General features: G+C 41.5%; 1 protein-coding gene across 1 annotated transcript in view; it reads right to left on the bottom strand.

Moving 5' to 3' along the window:
* Positions 1–378: 378 nt before the first annotated feature.
* The window catches only part of adamts16 (ADAM metallopeptidase with thrombospondin type 1 motif, 16), a gene marked incomplete at both ends in the record, with an annotated part of 171,040 nt that continues 148,926 nt past the window's right edge, over positions 379–22,492 (bottom strand). Inside the window, 15 exons of the mRNA XM_083898924.1 lie at positions 379–494; positions 585–732; positions 826–1,029; positions 1,155–1,211; positions 1,346–1,540; positions 2,565–2,769; positions 12,350–12,476; positions 13,946–14,081; positions 14,184–14,428; positions 14,529–14,652; positions 14,999–15,129; positions 15,436–15,608; positions 16,760–16,908; positions 19,808–19,903; positions 22,109–22,262. Of these exons, the coding sequence (XP_083755050.1) occupies positions 379–494; positions 585–732; positions 826–1,029; positions 1,155–1,211; positions 1,346–1,540; positions 2,565–2,769; positions 12,350–12,476; positions 13,946–14,081; positions 14,184–14,428; positions 14,529–14,652; positions 14,999–15,129; positions 15,436–15,608; positions 16,760–16,908; positions 19,808–19,903; positions 22,109–22,262 (2,260 nt within the window). The remainder of the gene's footprint in view (positions 495–584; positions 733–825; positions 1,030–1,154; positions 1,212–1,345; positions 1,541–2,564; positions 2,770–12,349; positions 12,477–13,945; positions 14,082–14,183; positions 14,429–14,528; positions 14,653–14,998; positions 15,130–15,435; positions 15,609–16,759; positions 16,909–19,807; positions 19,904–22,108; positions 22,263–22,492) is intronic.

Below are 22,492 nucleotides of genomic sequence, written 5' to 3'. Positions count from 1 at the left end.
CTGTTCAATTACACACACTATATAAACAAAGCTGGGATTTTTCAGGTTTTCAGTTTCTTTTGGACATGTCAGTCCTATTCACTTTAATCAAGATTCCCATTTTGTTAGTTCCTTCCCATGATTCTCGACTTTATTTGTACTGTCCTGATCATTTTCACGTGTAGTGCTGTCAGCATCAAGTTCTTGTATCCAGATGTCCGGCATCGCAGAGAGAGGAAAGGGCACTGCAACTGCACTTCGACTGAAATGTCCTTTGTTTTCCAGTGCCTGCCACACGCTCAAACAAAAACACTGTCTTTTCAAGCATGGACGTCAAATATAGTCTTTTGTCTAACTACTGATCTGTCGGCGACACAGGCACAGAGTCATTGCATATGATTATAGGTTTGAATTCGAACAGGACTGGCAGCACTGCTTGCCATAGAACTTGTGGTTGCAGACTCCGTGCTGGGGCACCAGGTAACACCAGTTGAAGTAATCCCTACAAGCAAGATCTGTGGGGGGAACAAAAAGGAAGGGATTTTCAGATTTCAATGACATTTCAGAATAGATATAAAAAGAAGGACACTTTTATGCTTCAGTACCTTTCTTCTCAGGCTGTGGGCAGAAGTTGGTATTGCAGGCTTGGGACATTGGGGGTTTAAGATGGAGGGCGCAGCCAGCAGAGGGCTTCCCCTGAGCCAGACATTGGACTGTTCTGGCCTGCACTCCTCCACCACATGTCACCGTGCACTGTAATTTAAAATAAACAGCATTAACAAAACTGCACACGCACAGTGTAAGATAGTGGTCTTTGTGAACACGTAATCCTACGATATAATGTACCTGAGACCATGGAGATGGGTGCCATTCTGGTCGGGACTGAGGTTGAGGTGGATAGGTGCGAAGATTCATGTTCCATCGGTGGACGGGCGGTGTAGTGCGGACAGGGCACTCAACCAGGATGCAGGGTCTCTGGAGCTCTACTGTGGGCTTAGGGACATGGTGGCACTTCTTGGCTGCAAGCTCTCTGTATTTTCCTGCAGTGTCCTTTATTGTGGAAATACAAATGTATTAATGTCAGGGCATCCACATGCCATTGTAATACGTTAAAGTTACTCATTTAATGATTAAGATACAACAGAATTTGAGTAAACGCAGCGACTATTACGGACCTTCTCTGCACATTTAACGAAGCGTGTCTGATAGCCACGACCACAGGTTACCGAACACTGAAATGGGAGGAAGAAAACATGTTCACATTTGGCAAAAGGAAAAAAAATAAATCATACTGCATGACTACTGCTTTATTCAATTTAATTTCATATTCTTTTCATTATTCTTCATTATACCGCTGGAGGATTACCTCTTGCCACGTGGAGACAAACCACTGGACTTTTCGTTGTTTCTGGCAGCGTTTAATGAAGCAGGATTCTTGACCGACAGGTTTTGGCAGGCCTGCGCACACACTGTCTGGCAGCGTGCGTGTCTGGACTCCTGGGTTGGTGCTGGAACACAGCACGGTCCTCTTCCTAAGGCCGTTGCCACACTTGCGAGAGCACTGTCAAGTACAGAGGAGCAGGGAAGTGATGGTTCTTGACTATTGACCATTTAACTATATATATATATATGTATAGACTCAAAAAAAATACATTTTTTACTTTAAAAAATAACATGGGTATGGAGGCAGATTCACGATATAAATTAAGTATGTGTTGAACCATTGTATAAATCCTCAAAATAATGTATATATTTGTTTTCCTGATTATTGTTCAGCAACAACACAGTTATTAATGAATAATACTGGATAGTGGATAACTGAATGGTATCAATGTCAAGTACATTTTTAGTATATTGATTTCATTCATTCATTTTAGAGTTGGTCTTTCCACTTCCATTTCACCAAGAGTAAGGATTTATAAAAAAATAATTAAAGATTGGACATAATGGGGCTATTAAATGACTTGAACATTGCAAGCCTCAGGCAAAAGAGCTTAACAAGCCAAGTATGCTCAGTCTGTTACATATACTTACATTACTCACATGGTGACTTATTGTGCTTTATTTCCTTTATAATTCGTGCGGAGGGCTATAATTCACCAATATTCCCTTTGAGCTGATGCACTCATCTTATGGCACAGCCTAAATAAAAATGTTTTTGCACTTCTCTGGGTAAATGAGAAACTAGAGAGTGTGTAAACTAGAGAGAAAGTGAACCGGACACCTTTTGTGACAGGTAGTTAGGGACAAGTGAGGTAAAAAAAAAAGAAAAAAAGTAGTTTCACAGTCAGACATAACTTATATGAATTGGACTGAGAACAAAACACCGGTGGGCACATTCACGTTTTTAAAGGCCCTGAGATCATGGTTATAAAGTGTGGTGAAGCCATCAAGGCTTCAAGGTTCACTTAGCAACACAGTGTGTAAAGCAGATTTGCAGCTTTGAGCTGTGTTTTTTTTTTCTTCTTCCTGTGGAGAAACGCTTTGTACCACCACAGCAGTGCGTCGTTCGTTTACATCAGTGTAAATTACTGAAAAGTCGCATTCCTTTATATGTGGGCCAGATCACTTTCACACATGCTCACCTGTGACCACGGCCCAGTCGTCCACACTGGAGGACAACTATGTGTATTGCAGGCTTGTCTCCTGGCTGGGACGGGCTGGGCACACTGAGAGTCAGCCAGGGCATCTGTGTTGGCCTGGTTGGTTCTCTGGACACACTGGACCTGCCGAATCTGCTCTCCTCCTCCACAGCTTCGGCTACACACGCCCCACGCTCCGACAGACCAGCTGTGACAACACAACACAAGGCTGCAGAGTCAAAAATCACACCTCGTCAATCGCTTACTCAGACAGGTCTGTGTGAATCTGCAATTCAATGACGTGATAACTACAGTTCTTTCTGCAGGTAACTCTTCCTCAGACATTTCAAAATAGAAACATACCGCATGTACTGTATAATAATAGCTAATCATGCTTATTAATAGACCCAACATCATTTTTTAACACCAGCGTTCATATATCGCTGACATCAGACACTGTTGCACGGTCCAGACCAGACGTTTGTTCATGGCTGACTGGCTGCAAAGCAAGTCACAACAGCCGCAACACCAGACAGTAATTTAAACCCCAATGCACCATTTTAAGCCACCTCGAGCCTAAACTTAGCCACCATTACTACAACACACTTCATTTATATAATTAGTTTGTGCTGACAATGTGTTGGCACCTCCACAATTATATTGTATATTGAGCATATTTTATATTAATGCTTCTCCAACACACAGTCCTACAGTCCTGACAAGTGTGAGTTTTTTTATTTTTACTTCGTTTTGCTTTCAACACTGCATGCCACACATCACACACTGCCAAATCCTCTAATCTCCTGTCCCGTCGGTCTTCCTCAAAGCGTCATTGTATCCACGCCATCCTCGCATTAACTTCACACCAATGAAGCCCAGTCCTTTCAGCAGCACACGGCAATCTGGTGCATGACTCGTGTATAAAGTGTCAGTAACTATAGATAATAGTTGTCATGTTAAATATTTTCAAGTCAATTTTGTTCATTATCGCCATAAAAACAAGATGCTTTGCCCTTGAGTAAAATTTAAAGAAACCTATGTATTGTGGTTTTGTGATATATTTTTATGGAAAGAAAAAAACATCTTTAAAACAGAAATATAAGGTAAAACAATTGAAGTGATTACATTTTATACAACATGCTTTGCTGTTCACTTATTGCAGCTTTACTTGATATTAGCCTTTGGCACAGAAATAGAAGTGAATGTATCATAAAAATCCATATCCCGAAAACATACTGTATGCTTTTCTTTTTTGTTTATCATGTATGCACATTAACCAATTTGCTACAGTACGATCATCATATTTAAAGTACTTAATTAGATCTTATTCTGACTTTTTGCATAGAAATGTCGAGTATATTTATCTGACCCACAATGCAAAAGGTTGTAAACGTGGCGGACGATAAAGGTGACACTTCAGAGCTTTTGTTTTTATTGAATGTCATTAACTAATAGCACTGATTTATCGCCCTAATGACCTCACCGAAATGACATATACTGATAAAAGCAACATCAAAGTATAGACCACCATGTGATCCATCCGGTGGATGAGTAAATGTCATACCCTTTGGACAGAAGCAGATGGGATCAGATTTAATGTGGACAGAGTGTCAAATAGCCTCCGTGATCTAAATGAATCTGTCTAGATTCTCTCCAGGGGCATTAAATAACCTCTGACCAGTGTTTATGGCAGTGTGGGTTTGCACTTTGGTGTGCAAGTGCGCGCGTGTTTCTGTACGTCCACTCTACGATGATATCATGCTCTAAATGCAAGCGACCACCGAAAACCTTTTTCCATGATGTAACGCTTGTCTAGTCCAACTTGGTGGGTGCAGACACAGCAAAATGAAAGAGCTGCGGGGCCTCAGAATAGTGCGACCTGCAGAGATGGACTGGTGACCACAGCCAGTCTGTCAGTCTGGACGATGTTTGGGTCATGCACATGCTTAAGACACCGTAAGAAAGTGATGCATTTTGGGAAACATGTCCAGAAACATAAAGATCGGATACTATGTTTCCGTTAAGTTCAGCAAAAATGGTTCCATACCAGAGCAAGGGCAAGTTATAAATGTGGATAATTGCATGCAGTTAAATGCACAAATGAATGTGATCATCAGAAACCCACATTATGAACTTCAGATGCAGATTTGAATCAATAAGGAACGGTTTTCTAATATTATCACCGTAACTTTTTGCTGTAACATGAGAATTCGGCTGTGTTCAATTTGGAGCTGGATCATTTATGTATTTAATAAGGTCAATGAGGCTTGAAGCCAGTCAGAATGCATTGAGACAACTGTCATAATTTGATAATAGGTTCCTCTTACCACTTTAAGAATGTAGGCTGTAATGAAATACATGAAATTCCTGCATATTCCAATAACATTGTGTAATTTAACTGACTATTACTTAAGTGTTACGTCAGAACAGCTGTAATACACTAAGAGTCTGGATAAATCTCACATATTTTAGGTAAATCATGATTTCCAGAGGCGTTCACTAAAATACATAACTTGTTCTATTTAAAAAAAAAAAAAAAAAAAACAAACACAAAAAAAAGAGCAGTGGGGTCACACTCAGAACAAGTGCCTTTCTGCATGGAGTTTGCATTTTCTCCCTGTGTCTGGGTTTTCTCTGGGTTCTCTGGCTTTCTTCCACAGTCCAAAAACATGCAGAGGTTAAATGGACACTCTAAATTGGCCATAGATGAGAGTGAATGGGTCTTTGTCTCTGTGTCGCCCTGTGATGGACTGGTGACCTGTCCAAGGTGTACCTGCCTTTCGCCCTATGTCAGCTGGGATTGGCTCCAGCGACCCTCATGTGGAGGATAAAGCGGTAGATGATGAATTAATGAATTAAAACTAAATAGCAAAGCTGGAATCACTTATAAACATGCTTGTGTCTCCAAGACTCCCAAGACCATTAAAAGACATTAAGGCAGGGAGCATTGTACCTTATTGTTAAATTGTTAAATCATTCCCCTGTAAGTGACTGTTTTAACAGATGAAGGTCCCCACAACATTAAGGTTGAACACACACACACACACACACACACACACACACACACACACACACACACACACACACACACACACACACACACACACACACAGAGAGAGAGAGAGAGAGAGAGAGAGAGAGAGAGAGAGAGAGAGAGAGAGAGAGAGAGCAGAAACGTGTGCTTGCACATACACACATTTTAACTAAGCAGCACCAGCTGTAGATAATGAAGGAGGAAGGCCAAAGAGATGAGTGTAAACAATTGTGAGGTTGCTTTACAAACACGATTATCACTCCTTCCTCAACTCAGTGTAAACACACACATCCATTAGCGAGTGAAGGCTGATAAGAGCAGTGTGTGTAACTTTGTAATGGTGGATTAAGAGCGAGAGAGAGAGAGAGAGAGAGAGAGAGAGACGGTAAAAGAAAAAAAAGTGGTGAGAAATGTCAGAGAGGAGGGGAGCTGGAAAATAAAAACAAAAAATTGAACATATTTATAAATGACTTTTAAAAGACACAGACAGCGAGACAGACAAATAAGCAGCTTGTGTGTGCATGTGTGTGTTTGTCATTAAAACACAATTCCATTAATCCCTGCTGAGGGATTGGGCGTGCTGCAACTGGAGCACAGTTTAGAATGAATGACATTGGTGATGATGGCAGTCACTCTCTCTCTTTGTCAGCGTGTGTGTGTGTGTGTAGGGATGAAGATGTGAGATAAAAGAAAAAGGTGAGACAAACACTAAGATTGTTGTACACTAAAAGTGAGCAGATTATGGCAAATATTGGTACAAACGTGTATATGAGTGTGTTTTGAGCATCTGCTGTAACTACGGTATATTCTAAGACAGCGTTACTAATCCAACACACCACATTCAAATGATCAACTCATCAACAAGCTTCGCACAAGCCTGGTAAAGACACATTCATTTGAATCGGGTGCGTGGGAGCGGGAAACATCTAAAACTTGCAGATCAGTGGGTCCCCCCAACACCAGGATTGAACAATAATGTTTTAAGAGGTGAGTAAGCAGGTTAAGTGCTGACATCTCTGAAAATGAGACAGTCACTGTCTGAGGCTGCCAGGTAATGACAGTGTGATCACACACTGTAAATGTCTACATAACGTTTGAATTGTTTGGCTTGTTGACACAAATGGTAAAAAAGCATGAGTAAGAGTTTCCTCATTTTTTCCCCCTGATCTACAGAATATCCTTCTCTCTCGTTTTCCAGAGTGAAACATAATACAACATTACATTTGTAACACAGTTGACAGCAACGTTGAAGTTACTAAGGCTGTATATGCATGTATCAGTAAAGTAATGGATTACTGCAGGAAGTTATGACCTCTTTATGAACAAATTAAATGTAACAGAAGATTTGCCCTTAAAAATCAAAAGACAGGTTGCACTGAATTGAAACTGCTTTTTATGCAAAGCTCTCATCAGTTTTCCTCCAAATCCAAGTTAACCTTCACCAAAACTGTCCAACTTTTTAATTGCTAACTCACCACTGTATATATAAGAGCGGGCTCCAGACTTGAAATCGCTTGTTGCCTGATGAGCATACAGTCGATAGTTTTCCTTTTCATCTGTGCCACTTCTCATAATGTTGTGATTTCTGAACCCACAGAGCTAAAATATTTACATGAAGTAGTCCTTTTGTCATCTTATGTCAGTGGTGAAGTTTATAAAAGTAGACTTTAGGTGATTTTCAGTAGTTGCCGTCCTAACATCATTTCTTCGTAATGCTGACAGTGGTGCGTGCTGTCCTCACTGCTTTTGGAAAGTGTGATATTGAAATAAAGGAGAAATGACAGCACAATATATGACAAATGACTACACAAAATGACACAATGAACCACAATCATGTCATCATGATGTCGTACCTAACAAAGCTTTGGGAGGACACCATCTCCCTTTCAGACTGCTTTACATAATGTGCTTTCTGTCACAACATCACTACTTTAACATGAGTGAATATGAGGCAGCTCTGTGGTCGTCACACACAGGCCTTTTCCTAGGATACCTGTTCCAAAACGGAGACATACAGAAACCAAGCAAGAGGGAAATATTGACATTCGTAGACACTGCTCAGAAATGTTCTTAGCAGCTGTTGGTTTCTATAAAACATGAGATAAATGGTATGTCAGTGGGATTCCATGATTTCAGCACAATTACTGAATATTGATGCTTTGTAGATACTGCATCTCCCAGGTTTTTTTGGAGCAGGTTTTTTTCAGCAGGTGCTGGTACGCCTCCAAAGGAATGCATATTAAGAGAGGGATGACTTCATAAGTAGAAGGGGAGGTACTGAGAAAAGCACATTGGCATCTGGGCTAATAGATTGTTTTGGCTTTGGACTTTGGACTGCACTGATTTCAGGGTGGGGTGCAGAAGGGACACTTAAGAGCAGTTTGATGAGAAAGTTTGGGTGAGGGTAGGCATCACAGTAACAAGACACCACCTACTCCCCTACCGTGTGTGTGTGTGTGTGTGTGTCGTGTGTGCCAGACAACAGCTGATGGTCAGTTACTCTACTCTTGGCAACATGATGCCAACAGCACAAGAATCAGACATCACGGCCGTGTGTATGCCGTGCTTGTTACATTACGTACACTTAGAAACAGAAACTGTGTTGCTAATACAGAAATGACTAAACCACACACTCGCATATTTCTGACACCACTATTAACAAATAGTAACAAACATCCGAGGTACTCATTTCCACCAACTAAGATGAAAACAGGTGTAATAGTGCCGGTCTATACCATGGCCTTCTTATATAACAAGAGTTCACAAAGCAAATTTAGTGGCTTGGCTTGGCTACAACAAAATGAAACTACATGCCGGAGACAAAGTCGCATTTCAACATTCAGCACACGTAGCACTGACCAAGATGAGGTCAGTGCCTCAACAAAGCCCTGCTCTTCACACAAAAAAGAGGCAGAACTTGTCAGCACTTTCCATTTTATTTGCAAGAATTTGGCTGATATTTCTGACCATTAGTGATAGTGTACATGGGAATAGGGAGCATTGAGGCACATAGGAATTGACTCTTAAACGGCAGCTGTCAAAGGCCTCTGGATGCATTCTCTACTTCTCCGTGAGAGATGAGCAGCTGCATATGTACTACTCCTTATTTATCCATCAAACTTATGAGTCATAATTGTCATTTTTGTTTCTTAATACAGCGAGGAATTCCCTTCATTTGGTATAAAAAAATAAGAGCACCAAATCATAGAGGAAGTGCATGGTAAAAACATTATCAAGGATTTATTTCCTTATCTCAGACTAAGGGTGAATTCCAATTCCTTGCTTAACCCTCAATCTTAACCCTCAATCTCAAAAATGCGCGCTCCCGCTAGTGCAAGTGCTGTCCCGATTCTCAGAAAAATTAAGTTGAGGGGCAAGTTTAAGGGCTGTATCGCCCTCAATATTGACATTTTCCGAGACCACCCTTGGGAGCAAGGGCTACCAAGAATGCATTGCTTGTTTTGACAGAATAAAGATGGCGCCGAAAATAGCGAAACGAGTACGCGACTAATTAAGTATTTTCTTTGTTAATAGAGATATAAAAATTATGAAAACCATTGTATTATCTTAATTTAGGCCCATATTATGTATTACTTACGTCATTGTTGTGTAACATTTATTTTTATTTTACTATCTTTTGTCAACAGCCGGCCGGTGCGGACAAGCGATCGTTTGCTATTGTTTACTTTTCAATAAGCCGTGGTGTGTGGTAACTGTCAGCTGAATATGTCCGTGGTTGTGATATTTGTATGAGTATCATCTTATAACTAACTGACAACCTAATAACTTCACTGACAAACGGACCGTAATGAATAATCGTGACGTAAATGTGTTCTTCTTCTTTTTTGGAGTTGACAGACTGGACGGAGCTTTCGCGTTATTCTGCCCCCCACAGTCAGCATTTAAGGGGTGTCCCATTTCTAAGTGACAAAATAACCCTCAACACTTCGTTTTGAGGGCCAGTTAAGATTAAGGGTTGAGCTTGAGGGTTAAGATTGAGGGTTAAGACAGGAATTGGAATTGGCCCTAAGTCTTGGACAATCAAATGATTGCTAAACCTTCATGCCATGCAACTGAGCAGAGCGGGCATTTAATATGTTGAATTTCTCCATACCAGTGTTTCTCAATCCCACTGTCCTGCATGTTTTCGGTGTTTCCCTGCTCCAACACACCTGATCTCTACAAAAAGCCTGGTAATGACCCATTTATTTGAATCAGGTGTGTTGGAGCAGGGAACAACCTAAACCATGCAGGGCAGTGGGTCCCCAGGACCAGGATTGAGAAACACTGCTCCATTCAATGAAGCTGTGTGAATGGAGTAAGAATGATACACAGCATTTGGTTTGTGTTCAGGAAAGTAAATCTCCTGTACTCACCAGAGTTAAAGCTGGCAGATGAGATTTAGGGGAATATCCGTTCCAATCTCACAAAGTATTTTCATATCCATGCATTTCTCAGACATTTTAGTATGTAACATACTGTGGGAAGGACTCTCACACATCACACTTAACGATTATTTGTTGGAAATGGTGGCCACAAGAGAAGTAACCTGTTATGCATCCTTATGGTATTGAACCAGTGACCTTCTCTTGCAAAAGTTATATACCGTAGACCCGAGAGATTGAGTTAGCATGATTTCTTACAACATTTTATCCAACTGTACTTGAAGAAAATGCACTTAGGGGAAGTAATACCTCATGCAACAGCTGTTGTAGAAATGACACACTGCATCTCCACTTGTCACTGGACTGATTTGATGGGTATTTAGAGGTTCTGCGGCCAATTATCCACTGTAAATTTGATACAACTACATCCCCAATAACGATCAAACCAACGTTTCACGTCACGGTTGATATACGTGCACGTTCAGCTGTTACGAAAAAAACATGTTCATGAAATCTTATCATCATCAACAAAAATATCACATTTCACCGATTTGTTTCCTGGCCAAGATTTTACCCATTGTGACAAAGTCCAGAGCAGCAGAGACAAGGGAGGGACATTCCCCTGTGTGTGTGTGTGTGTGTGTATGTGTGAGTGTTAATACATGTCCTGTCTGTCAGTGGGTGTACCACTCCCTATGATGTCCACAGCGGTGGACCATGTTGACTGATCTTTGTTCCTCTGCCCTGTCCCTGTGTGTCTCTGGTATATAGACAGTGACCGAACCGACTGAGCTGAGCCAAAATCCCATGGAACCACGCCTTGAAGACACAGAATCATTTATGCGTCTTGCTCCCACTCTTGTTCCGTCTGGTGTCTTCATAAATCATGGAGAGACAGCAGGGCTGTTATACAACATGCTGAGAATCCCACTTGGCCACAGCAACCTGGTTGAACCTCAACCTATGATAACATTTCCTATTTTGGTTCCCAACTGCAAATGGATCTTATGCTAAGACTCACCAACTTTGGAAATGGACCAACATGTCCCACCATAATATCATCATCAGTGTATTTTGTGAACAGAAGAGTCCAAACATACAAACACATCTAGAACTAGAGAAGACCCTTATAGGTCTTGACAGGTTCAGGGAAGTAGAGGTCTGTGAGATTTGGTCCCACAGTGATGCTACAAGTGAAATGATTGATGAGTCCTTGGCCTGTTGTCGCGAACTAACGCAGAATGTAACAGTTCCTGACATTTTGTGGGGAATCATTCTGAACTGGATGAGGACATAAGCAGGATAACAAGTGGAACTTCCCCTGTCTTCGCTGTGTCTCACACGCAAGTTGTGGCCAAAATGAAGGAAGAGAGTGGAAAATGTCATCATGGTAGAACAGGTGTTTTACTGGGAATGGGTGGAGGATACAGTAAATGCTGACTGACAGCCTTCATTCACCTTCTTATGAGCAGATAGGGTGGGAAGTTTGGAAGAGTTGACTTCATAGATGAACTGCTTTTTGAGGCAATTGCATGTCAAGAAATTACAGAGCCGATGTGTAGGTGATGAAGATTTAACACTAACACTTAGTACATGAGAATCAAAGTGAAGGGGGCATGAATGCAGAGAATATTCTTGACTAGTATGCTCAGCTTGGTGAACTATCTCAAGCCTTTTGGCTGATGGTCCCTAAAAGTGAACTTCTGCTTTCTCCCAGCATGAACATGCATGTACAAAATGTTGCGCTCTTGCAGCCAACAATCTTTTTGGCTACCACATAACCCACACAGGACACGTTATAGCTCTTCAAATCGAACAAATTATTAACTGACTGGGGCAGTGAGGTGTGGTTAGAGCGGCGGCTGCTGGAGGAGAGTGAGGAGTGGCTCAGCCGGTGATCAGACAGCTGGACAGAATCAGGTAAATCAGTCAGCTATATAAGCACGTTTTTGTAACCTGTAACCTGGTCTCTTGCAGTAGGCTGGGTCCAGCGAGAGGAGCAGAGACAGGGCAGCAGAGACGAATAGAACTTTTTTGTTAAACTTTGTTTTGTTTGTGCCACGTGTTGACTGTACGCAGAATAAAAGAAAACATTTTCCCCGTGAACGCAGACTCTTCCTTCCTTGTGAACAAGCCGTGTGCGGTGAGGCTCAAACTGACATACCCTGAAGTTTCAAAGTCCAGAAGGACCAGAGACTTTTTGTCATGTTCAATCCAAATAAGATATAATAATGAAATGTGTCTATGGCTTAAATAGTTTAAATCATGTTCAGCTTAAGGATTCCACAGCTAAAGGGTTCAGTTACACCATTACTACAGCTATTACTGGCATGCAAAACAATAACATGTACAAAGGCTGAGGGTCTGACCTGGCAGGACATGGCTGTGTGTTGCAGGGCATCAGTCCAGTAGATGGTTTTGATCTGGGATTGCAGTAGGATGCATTGACCTGCACTCTCAAGTCTTTGTAACAGGCCGACCTGGTGTTCATCTGACCTGTATGGGTAACACAATGATAAGTTCAGAACAACACAACACAAACAAAATCTGAATGACAGAAACATTCTGTAAGCCATGAAAACATTTACAATGACTACATTGTTTGCTTACTTTCTCATGCAAGAATAAAAATCATAAAATTTGCAATATCTTAAAATTCTGGAATGTGTATTTCCACCCAGGTGTTGCTTAAAAGGAATTACATTTGTGATTTATATGCTAATTTAATTACAGGTAAACAGATATCCAGGTCGGTATTTGGCCTTAGGTAAGGTCAATCTACACATCCCAACTCATACAGGTCAGTGAGTCAGTCACACTCTTTAATAACAACCCCCAACTCATCATCATAACCTGCAATCAGAAAACAAAGAGGGGAAGGTGGGCATGGTGGACTCCTGCAGACCAGAACTTTAACCTGGAGGGTCAATCAACAGGAACTTCACACTGGGGGCTTTGTTCACACTCATGAAGCCAAGCAAACGCACCCGCATGCACTACACACACACACACTTATCTAATCTCTGCCCTCAGCTCACCATGTCAGGGACTTCTTAGGTCATTATAACAAACTTTGCATGAGTCTGTATGTGTATGCTAGTTTAATACCAGGCCTTCTGTGGGACAAAGGACACTGGTCAAAGCAATGCATGTGTGTGCTTGCTTGCTTGAACATATTTGTGTGTGTGTGTGTGTGTGTGTGTGTGTGTGTGTGTGTGTGTGTAATAGCAGGTCTCCAGTAGAAAAAGAAGAGGTCCCACCAGTTCGAAACAAGAGCTACTAATGTTGCCTCACTAATGATGGGAACGCTTCTCTCTCCATTTAACCTGCAGCTAAAGGTCTTATTATAGATCAGACAGGCCAGACTAAGCTTCAAATGCTTGTCCATTGATCTACAAACGGTCCTTTTGATCTGCTCAAGTTTGAAAAATGGTGAATTATCCTTTTTCATCAAAGCAATAGCCTTTGAAAAAAAAGAAGAAATAATCTAGAAATATATCAAGGAACAAAAACACAGACTGATGGTAACATGTCAACACACAACATCTGCTGTGACAGATTACATTTTATGATTCACTGTTAATCTTCAACACTTTTAGGATGACTTTCGTTACTTTTCATTGAAAGTAGTTGGCAACACTGCCAACAATCTCCAAACACAAGAGAAAGATGATGACAATGATGATGTAGGTAGGGACAGTGAACATCAGCACACACATCATTTTCCCAAAGTAGCGCATTTGTTGTCACGGTAAACACAAGGGTGAGGCTTTGAAATTTTCCAACTCTGGATCCCGTTTTCAAAACATAGTAACGCTGTTAATACGATAAAACACTTATGTGGATTGACCTATGCTTCCAATATATCTATCATTGCAGTTTTTCAAACACATTTGAATGAACTTGCAATGTAAGTCTAACATGATAAGGCTACATTTTGGCATTCACGTTTGTACAAAATGTACCTCCAGCACATGTCGCTGAACACTGGGAGCGTATGATGGCCCACGAGTAATTGTGTTTGATGTGATTCTTTTTCTCGTCGGCTTTCTTCAGAGTGTATTCCCAACGAACACCGGGGTTCCAACCCTGCAACAATATCTACAAGACACAAGAATACAGTAAGAATATTGACATAGAAAGACATAAACAAGTTAAGTCATAATTGCATGATACGACAAAGTAATAAACTATGTCACTTACTTCTACGACTAGTGTCTCATTGGTGGGCCCAGTTGAGAAGAGGCTCTCTGGTCTGTTATATGGTCTCTTGTATTCAAAAATGGCACCAGCAAGGGAGTGTCGCCCCGGCCAGTCTACGGTCCAGTGTCCATTCAGGAAGTAGCGTCTCTGTGTGTCCCTGACAGCCAGGTATGAGCTAGAGGTATTCAGCTCAACCACGCGGATACTCTGAGCACCTGCTGGGATGGTGACCACTCCATAGTACTCTGCGAAAGACAACAACAAAAAATAACATGATGTAGCTTTTGAAACGTGTTAAACATCATGGAAACCAGTAAACGGAACAATTGAATCTCTGTGGCTTACGGTTAGTATAATGCTGCTTGGTGTACTGTCCTTTGTAGATCTTGCAGGTGGAGTTGTCTCCTTTACACACCCCACAAGCATCAGGCACAGCGGAGGAGCTCAACACATGGTCGCATCCAACTCTCTGCATGTGGAACAAAGACACCATTACTTTTTCCAGAAAAAAAATGGCCGGAACAAACATTAAATGCAACTTTACATCGTACAGAGTAATACATTAAAACAGCTCAGATCTAACCATCATTCATTCCCTTACTGACGGGTCAGACTTTTTCCATTTTCATTGGGTTTGAAGTGATAGTGAGAAAAAGCACAACAAGGGTGTCAACTGATGCTCTCTACTGCTTGACCAATTCTCAAGATTTATAGCTCGGCTTCAAAGATGCTACACATGATATCATCTTCAAAAAACATCCAGTGCAAACTCTCGATGCTTTGTAATGCTCTCTTTCTCTGTTTTTATGTATTACCTCACACAGCCCGTCGATGCAGACGTTATTGCTGTCCTGGGAGCAGAGAGTCCCATCCTTAACTTTACTGGCCAAAGCAAAGAAGAAATCATAACCTTCAGCAAAGCAGTACAGCTTACAAACATCTTGATCTGGAAGGAAAGAAAATATTCATAGAGGCCAGAAGCAACAAGCAAATCGTTAAGTACCATGACATAGCTTGATAGAAAAAAAAACATAACCTCCCCAACTTCAAAAATCTCTGATGTCATTCACACCTTCTCCAGCGCAATTACCTCCACCATTAAGATAATGTTTTCACCCTTGTTTGTCTGTGAGCAGTGTAACCCAGAAAGAGGAATGCATGGCTCAAGAGAGAAATGATTAGACTGAGCTGCCTTGGTGGAGGTTTGAGCTCTCTGAGGGCGTTGAACGGTGAATTTGAGCAATTGTCTTACCATCCACTCTAGTGTATGGTCTCCAGGTGTAGAACCATCCTCTGAACTGTTTGCCGTTGTATTCGGCACACTGCTGTGCTCTGTAGTCAGTGGCACCAGGGGGACAGTCATCGGTGTTGCAAAGTTTGTACGACCTGGAGGAGCCCTCGCAAAACTTCCCTCCATATGCAGGTCTAAAGAGAAGAGCATATATATAGTAATGAAACATTTACCTTTGTTTTTCTTCATTCTGGTAAAATTCAGTATTTCACTTTTCTCGCAGTCAGTTTCATTCATTTTATTGTGTCAGGATTCGTATGTGGATTTCTCTCCATGTGGCTCTGTGTGAGTGTTTCCTTTTGAAGGCTTCTCTAATCTCAGGTGAAGAACCCCAGGCTATGTTACTTAAAATGCCTTCCACAGGGCAATTACACCCCCTGCAAGCCCACCAATTACATCGCAGCAAATCTCTCTCTTGCTCTCAGATTCTCCCCCTCTACATCTCTACATTTCATCTCACGTTTTTTAATCCCCTCTCTGTCAACTCTTCTACCCCCTTTTTTTTTCCTACCCCTCCCGCTTCCCCTTGTCTGTCTTTGTCTTCCTTTCCCCCCCCTACACCCACCATCCTTCCTCCCCCATCTCTTGGTCTTTCTCTTTATTGCTCTCTGTTTAATTTAGACCAACACTTGTCAGGATCTTGGCGTGACATGATAAAGAGGAGGGCCCGGCATTTAGGGATAGGGCCCCCTCTGACTGACTGGTAGTGCAAATAATGTGGGGTGAGTAAGGGACAGAGTGAGCTGATAAATGATGAGGCGACAGTCCCGTGTGATGGATCGTCACTATTTTAATCATGTGTCTTGATATACTTTTGGCCTCGAGTCAAGCAATCGCCAACAGCGTGTCACCTCTGAAAAGTGTCTGTCCATTCATCGTCTTTGTGTGCAGTTGTGTGTGTGTGTGTGTGTGTACACAGTGTGGCATGTTCACATGCATGATACATGTGTCAATCCAAGCATGTTAAGTGCCACAGCTATTATAGCACACTTTACGAGAGAGAAAGTACCACTATATGGAGCCATGACAATTTGAAGTCATCCGTTTTGTTGTTTTTACACTTTTACACACCATCATCATCAATATATGTAGATTGGTTGCAGGTGTGCTAATACCAGTTGGCTAACTGTTTCCATTTGCAAAGCTCATTGCCTCCTGGCTCCAGCTCTATACCGCTTATGCAAAGTGCAAGTGTTTCCAAAAATATCTGATGAGATTTGCAGTGACAATAGCATGCTGTGCTTACAGCACACTTACCAGGAGCTGCTCTTGAGTATTTCTGTACCTGGGGTTGTTGCATTGCCTCTCTCGATAGGTGACACCGCTCTCACAACTCCGTGAACAGGCAGACCAGGAAGACCACGGCGACCACTGGCCATGCTGAGGCCTCGGGCCCTCATCACCCTGTTTCACACACTGGCCCCTACGGCACCACTGGATAAAGACAGAGAGAAGAGTTCAGGGAGGGATAGCATGCAGACACACTTGCGGACGCAATTTTCTTCATGACAACAGTGCACTGCAATCACAGCAGAGGACTGTTAGATGCAGATGCTTTGAGAAAGGTCATGGTATAGCAATAGTTATATGTTCATAGTTCCTAAGTGTAACTCCAGTTGTGTTGCTTTTTGGACTGTCTCCGCCTTCAGCTGTCATCAGCTAGAATTAACAAAGCCAAGCCAAACACAACTGAAAAGTGAAAGTGGAAAAAACAGTGTCGTGGGTATTTTTTTTCTCTGAAAATACCACGATGACTATTGTTTTTGCACTGTCATATCGGCATTTCATGCTGCCTAATGCTGGATATAAAAATTGCCCCTGCCTCCCCATAATCCAATTTTTCTACTTTTTTAAAATCAGTCCAAGAAAAAAAAGTCTTTAACTACAAAAACATGAAAAACGTCACAACTTCTTTTGCCAACGATGCACCGCAGCAATGTTTCTTCACTGCCGAAAAAACGTTTAGTTCTGAGAGAAGTCATTAAATATCCGCCAAGGAACTGAGATAATTTAACTTCTTTCCAGGGCAAATCAACTAAAAGGGTGGAGTAACTGCCTGTTTGTGTGACTTGTTTATTGGTATTTATATCTGGTTTCTACCTACATTTTGAAAATGTATTGGGTCAGGCAGATTTTGCATATTCTTTTTAAAAAATTTACATTTTTCCCCATGCTGTCTCAATTTGACAGGGGCAATTACTGGTTGCTTCTAACTTCATCTGTTGGCTTGAGGATTATGCAGGGGGCCACCCTGAACGAAACGGCTTTCCAGCCATGAACACTTCCTCATGTGATCGATGAGGTAACCAGGCAAGGCAGAAGTGGAATCTAACTACAGTACAAGGAAAGGTATGCGCGCAAAGATTGTTTGCAGGGCACTGTGTGGAATTATGCTAAAGGACACACACATATCTCTCTCAAAATAAGCAGCAGTTCACTCGAAATCCCTCGATGTAACGTGAGAACACATTACAAAATCTCAACTCTCTTGAAGCAACATTATGTCACAAGCTGTTTCCTGGCACTGGATTTGTACGCGTCAAGATAGCTCAGTCCCAATATGCACACACACACACTCAATGATAGTGGGAGCATGCTCAGCTCTTCTTGATCTCACTGTATGTGTTCATGCCTGCACACAAGCCTGCAGACACAAACACACGCACCTCCAACTACACTTGTGGTCCGTAACTACGAGCAAGAACAGCTGATTTCCCCTCACTTTTCCCCTCGTGGCTGAGTGCCACAGATTCCTAAGTGGGCCTGTCATTGTTTGTGTTCAGTTAATTGTCCCGTGGAGAGAGAGGGCAGGATTAAACATCAGGTTCAATATATTGAGAAGCAAATGCCGATGTGGGCTGTCAGGGGAGAGAGGGTAAGAGAGAGAGAGAGAGAGCGCGAGCGCAAGCCTTGGGGGAGAATCATCTTGAAAGGAGGAAGAAAAAATAACAAAGAATAAATAAAGAGCACAGATTGCTTTTTGGCCCCAACCCCAATGGCATATTTTTGCTATGTCAGCAACAAACCAAATGCAGCTGCTCCCTGAGGTCAAATAATGGAGGCAGACTGTGGTACCTCTATTGCGAGGAGAGATTTTATTGACGCTGCACCTAAATGAACTCGCATGTAAAACAAAGTAAAGTCAAACTTTTCACTTAGCTTAACAGTGTTTTTATTAGTCTGTGATGGGAGATGGAGACATCGGTGTAACGCGGTTCAAGGTTGTTGTTTTTTTTTAATCGTACGGAGTGGATGTATTAGCATTTAATTGCACTAAAACACTCAGTGGATATTACGTTTATAATATTATCTTGATCAATTTAGCCTTTTAATCCCATAAATTACTATCACATTAAGTGTCAGTATCTCAACCAAAGTAAATCCTTTGGAAAGGACATCTCTTTTAAAAGGTGTACCGCACTAAATGTAGCTGTAGATAATATTCATTACCTGCTTTTTTACTTTAAAATGGATACTAATTGGATTGCATTTATATAGTCTTGACAACCACTCATAAGGATTTATAGTACAGGTCACCTTTACCCAATTTATTCATACCCCATTATCCTAGTGGTTCATAAGCACTTGTGCATCGACAAATGCATGGGGATTTGATGTGAAATTCATTGGCATGGACACCAAAAAAGCCAGAAACCATCCAATACTACTACCACAACTACTAAATAATAATACTAATAATAGTAGTAATAATAATAATATTGGAATGTTCAATATTTTGTGCTATGTTGCTCTTGGGAATGTTCATACCAAAACTGCAGCGCAATGTTTGGTGCCTTTGATTTGTAGATTTATTTGTTTAGACACCATCAAGGAGCAATGTATTGGCAACAGTTTATATAAAAAAAAAAACACACATGTTGTCCTCATTTGACAACACAAGGAAATATTTTCTCAAAGGCATACAACAACAACATTAATTGTTGCTCCCTTGGCTAAAATTGACAAAATGTTCTTGGGGATGTTATGAATAAAGGGTATCTCTAAACCTAATCAACGAAAAAAAAACATGAATTAAATCCTGGATAAATGAGTAAACCTGCATGGTTCCGCTTCATTTGGCAGACTGGATTAGCAAATTGGATTAAAATCCAGTTAAATTGAAAAAATGGTTCTCAAGCCATGAGATTCGAGAGACGACGACTGCGAGTGTGTTACTGTTCCCTCTCCTCTTTACTCCAGATCAACACACAGTACATCATAGTATGCATATCATGTTGTGCAGCTCTTGTGAACAACCCAACCTGAACCTGGACATCTGGAAAATCCCAATAAAAAAACAAACAAACAAACAATCAAAACTGTGTCAAGTCACCATATCAGGACCACAAGCAGAGCCTTCGGCAGCTGGCATAAATTTGGTCTCGCACTTCCTCCCAACGCGGTGACACCACAGGGCCTTACAGATATCCTGAAACAACATGAGAGAATGTCAGAGGGTAAGTTTCACGTCACTGTTTATTTAATTTATTTCTTCACATTTCAGAAGACGAACGGTCACTTTGCAGTGAGCAATAAATTATGACAACATTTGTTATTTTGCCTCTTGAGGGCTATTGAAATTATGTTGACAGAAACTTGGGGACGAGAGACTGTTTGACTAATACATTGTGGCAAGGCATCATTGTGTAGACATCTCTAAAAATAATTATGCTTAAATAGCTTGATAACAACATTTAGAAAGAGGTATATTAAATCCTTGTCCAACTGTCAACAACAATCATATGGTTGATGTTCAATAATTGATAATAATTAATACACATGCATAGCAGAATAGTAAACCAATGAAAATTAAAAGAAATAGATAATCCTGGGGAACACCACATGGTTTTAACTGTTTGCATTGCATAAGAAACATGGTCTACTATATTTTAACATAATTTCTACCAGTATCGGAATGACTATATCAGATTTTGACAGCTCACAAGAAACTCAGCCTGTTACAGCTAAGAGCTGCCATGGAATTCATTCCAAGGCCTATAGTGTTTGTCCAACTCTTTTGCTTGCTCAGGCCTTTACCAGCAGTAATTATGGCAGTAAGCGTGCGGATGATGAAAGAAGTAGACCAAGAAAGACAGGAAGAAGCAATGGATAAAAGATATAAGATATAGTGCTTTGCCTTTTTCTAAGGGTAACTAAGCTCACTCTGGCTACAAACACCATGGAGAGTATCATTCAGCTTCTCCAGTGGTACCTTATCTTGACAATGCCTGTCAAAAAGCTACATGAAATATGATTTCATTACATGGTGAATTACACTTCCGTTGCTTGATTGTTGAAGTAACAAGTGTCTGGAAGGGCAATGAGCACAAATTGCATGAATGAAAGCCAATCAGTGCAACAGATTCTCCCAAAATCCTGAAGTTGTGTCAGAAATGGTGGACAAAATTACTGATGCTGTATTCTCCACAACCCAGAAGACCAAAACTCCCTCCGCCATCCATCCATTGTCAATTGCCTATCCGAGATCAGGTCACAGGGGGTAGCAGCTTTCGCAGGGGAACCCAGACTTCCCTTTCCCAGGCCACATAGTACCAGTTATGACTGGGAGCTCCCTTGGCACTCCCTGGCCAGCTTAGTCCTTGGTCTGCCCCTAGGTCTCCTCCCAGTTGGACGTGCCTCCCTAGGAGGTGCAGTGCATCCTTACCAGGTTCCCTCAACTGGCTCCTTTCCGCACAAAGGAGCATATTGCTCTCTATTGTGAGTCTACTGAAGAGTCTCACCCTATCTGTAAAGGAAACCCTAGCCTACCTCCTGTGAAAACCCATATTGGCCGCTTGTCCCCGTGATCCTATTTGTTTGGTCATGAGTCTGTACCCCAAGCAATGGAGGAAGTATCTCAGGGTCTTGTTCACAAGTCAGGGAACTACCGCACTGCTGTGACGAAAAGGGCAAAAGCTCTCAATCTAACGGTCGATCTTCGTTCCTACCCTCACCTATGGTCAAGACTGAGACTGTTCTCTTTCTGCCAAATTTGTGTAAATAAAGCAACATGAAAATTCACTTTGTGTGTGATGTCAATGCACCTTGAGAGCAACCCGCCACATGCTAAGACTAAATAACAGTCACTTGATGTATTGACTATACACGAGAGTCTAAAGGTAAATTTGTCTCCACTTTCTTGAAAATTTTTTTGCCTCTTTGGCTGTGGAGAGTTAAAAGTTGGCGACCGTTGAAGACAAATATGTCTCATCTCGATGTAACACCATAAAATGCAATAAAACAGTGAAGTAATCCAAATGCTATCCAAATCCCTACATAGAGCATCTATTAGCAGTAATCAGACAATGGGAGAGCTACAAGAAAAGATTCCCATTGGCAGCTTTCCAGTGTATATATAGGAAACCGTCCCAGTGGCAGTACTGTAAGTCTCACAGTTTGTTTTGTGTGTTTATGCGAGAGTTCAAACATGCATCCTTCATTCTTCCTCTTTTTCCCTTCACCTCATTCTCATAAACCCATTTCTCAATTTCCTTCTCTGTTTTTCCTTGGCATCAGATTGTCTTTACAAATAATTAGACAGGTTCCAATGAGAAAAGACAGTCATAGCATGGGATTTTTAACACATTTCTCAAATTGCAATGGGGTGGCACAATTGAGCCAAAATCAATTTTACCTTCTTGAAATCAAGGGTGCAGAGTTTGGCCTTCTCCCCAAACTGCCATTTGCACTGCGTGTCTGCATCGTACAGCTCGCCAGGCAGCTTCTCAGGATACGGATACTCCTTGACTGCTCTTGGTTCATCTGATAGGCACACAGCCTGGGCAGAACTGGTGGAATGGAGAGGAGTGCAGGTAAATCAGGAAAGGAGTGGAAAAAAATACATAGGGGGAACATTAATCTTGAATATTAAAACTATCACTGTGATATACAGCACACATGCAGTGAAAAAACTGATGTAATTCAGTGCCACACTTCATTACCATGATGTAGCTGCTATGTAATGTTCCCTGCTGGGCACACAGATATCCCACAACAGAGAGAGCCAGTCTGTGATATT

Source organism: Microchirus variegatus (genome assembly GCF_963457635.1).
Source record: "Microchirus variegatus genome assembly, chromosome: 1".
Lineage (NCBI taxonomy): Eukaryota > Metazoa > Chordata > Actinopteri > Pleuronectiformes > Soleidae > Microchirus > Microchirus variegatus.
This window is presented reverse-complemented; position numbering and strand designations above follow the sequence as displayed.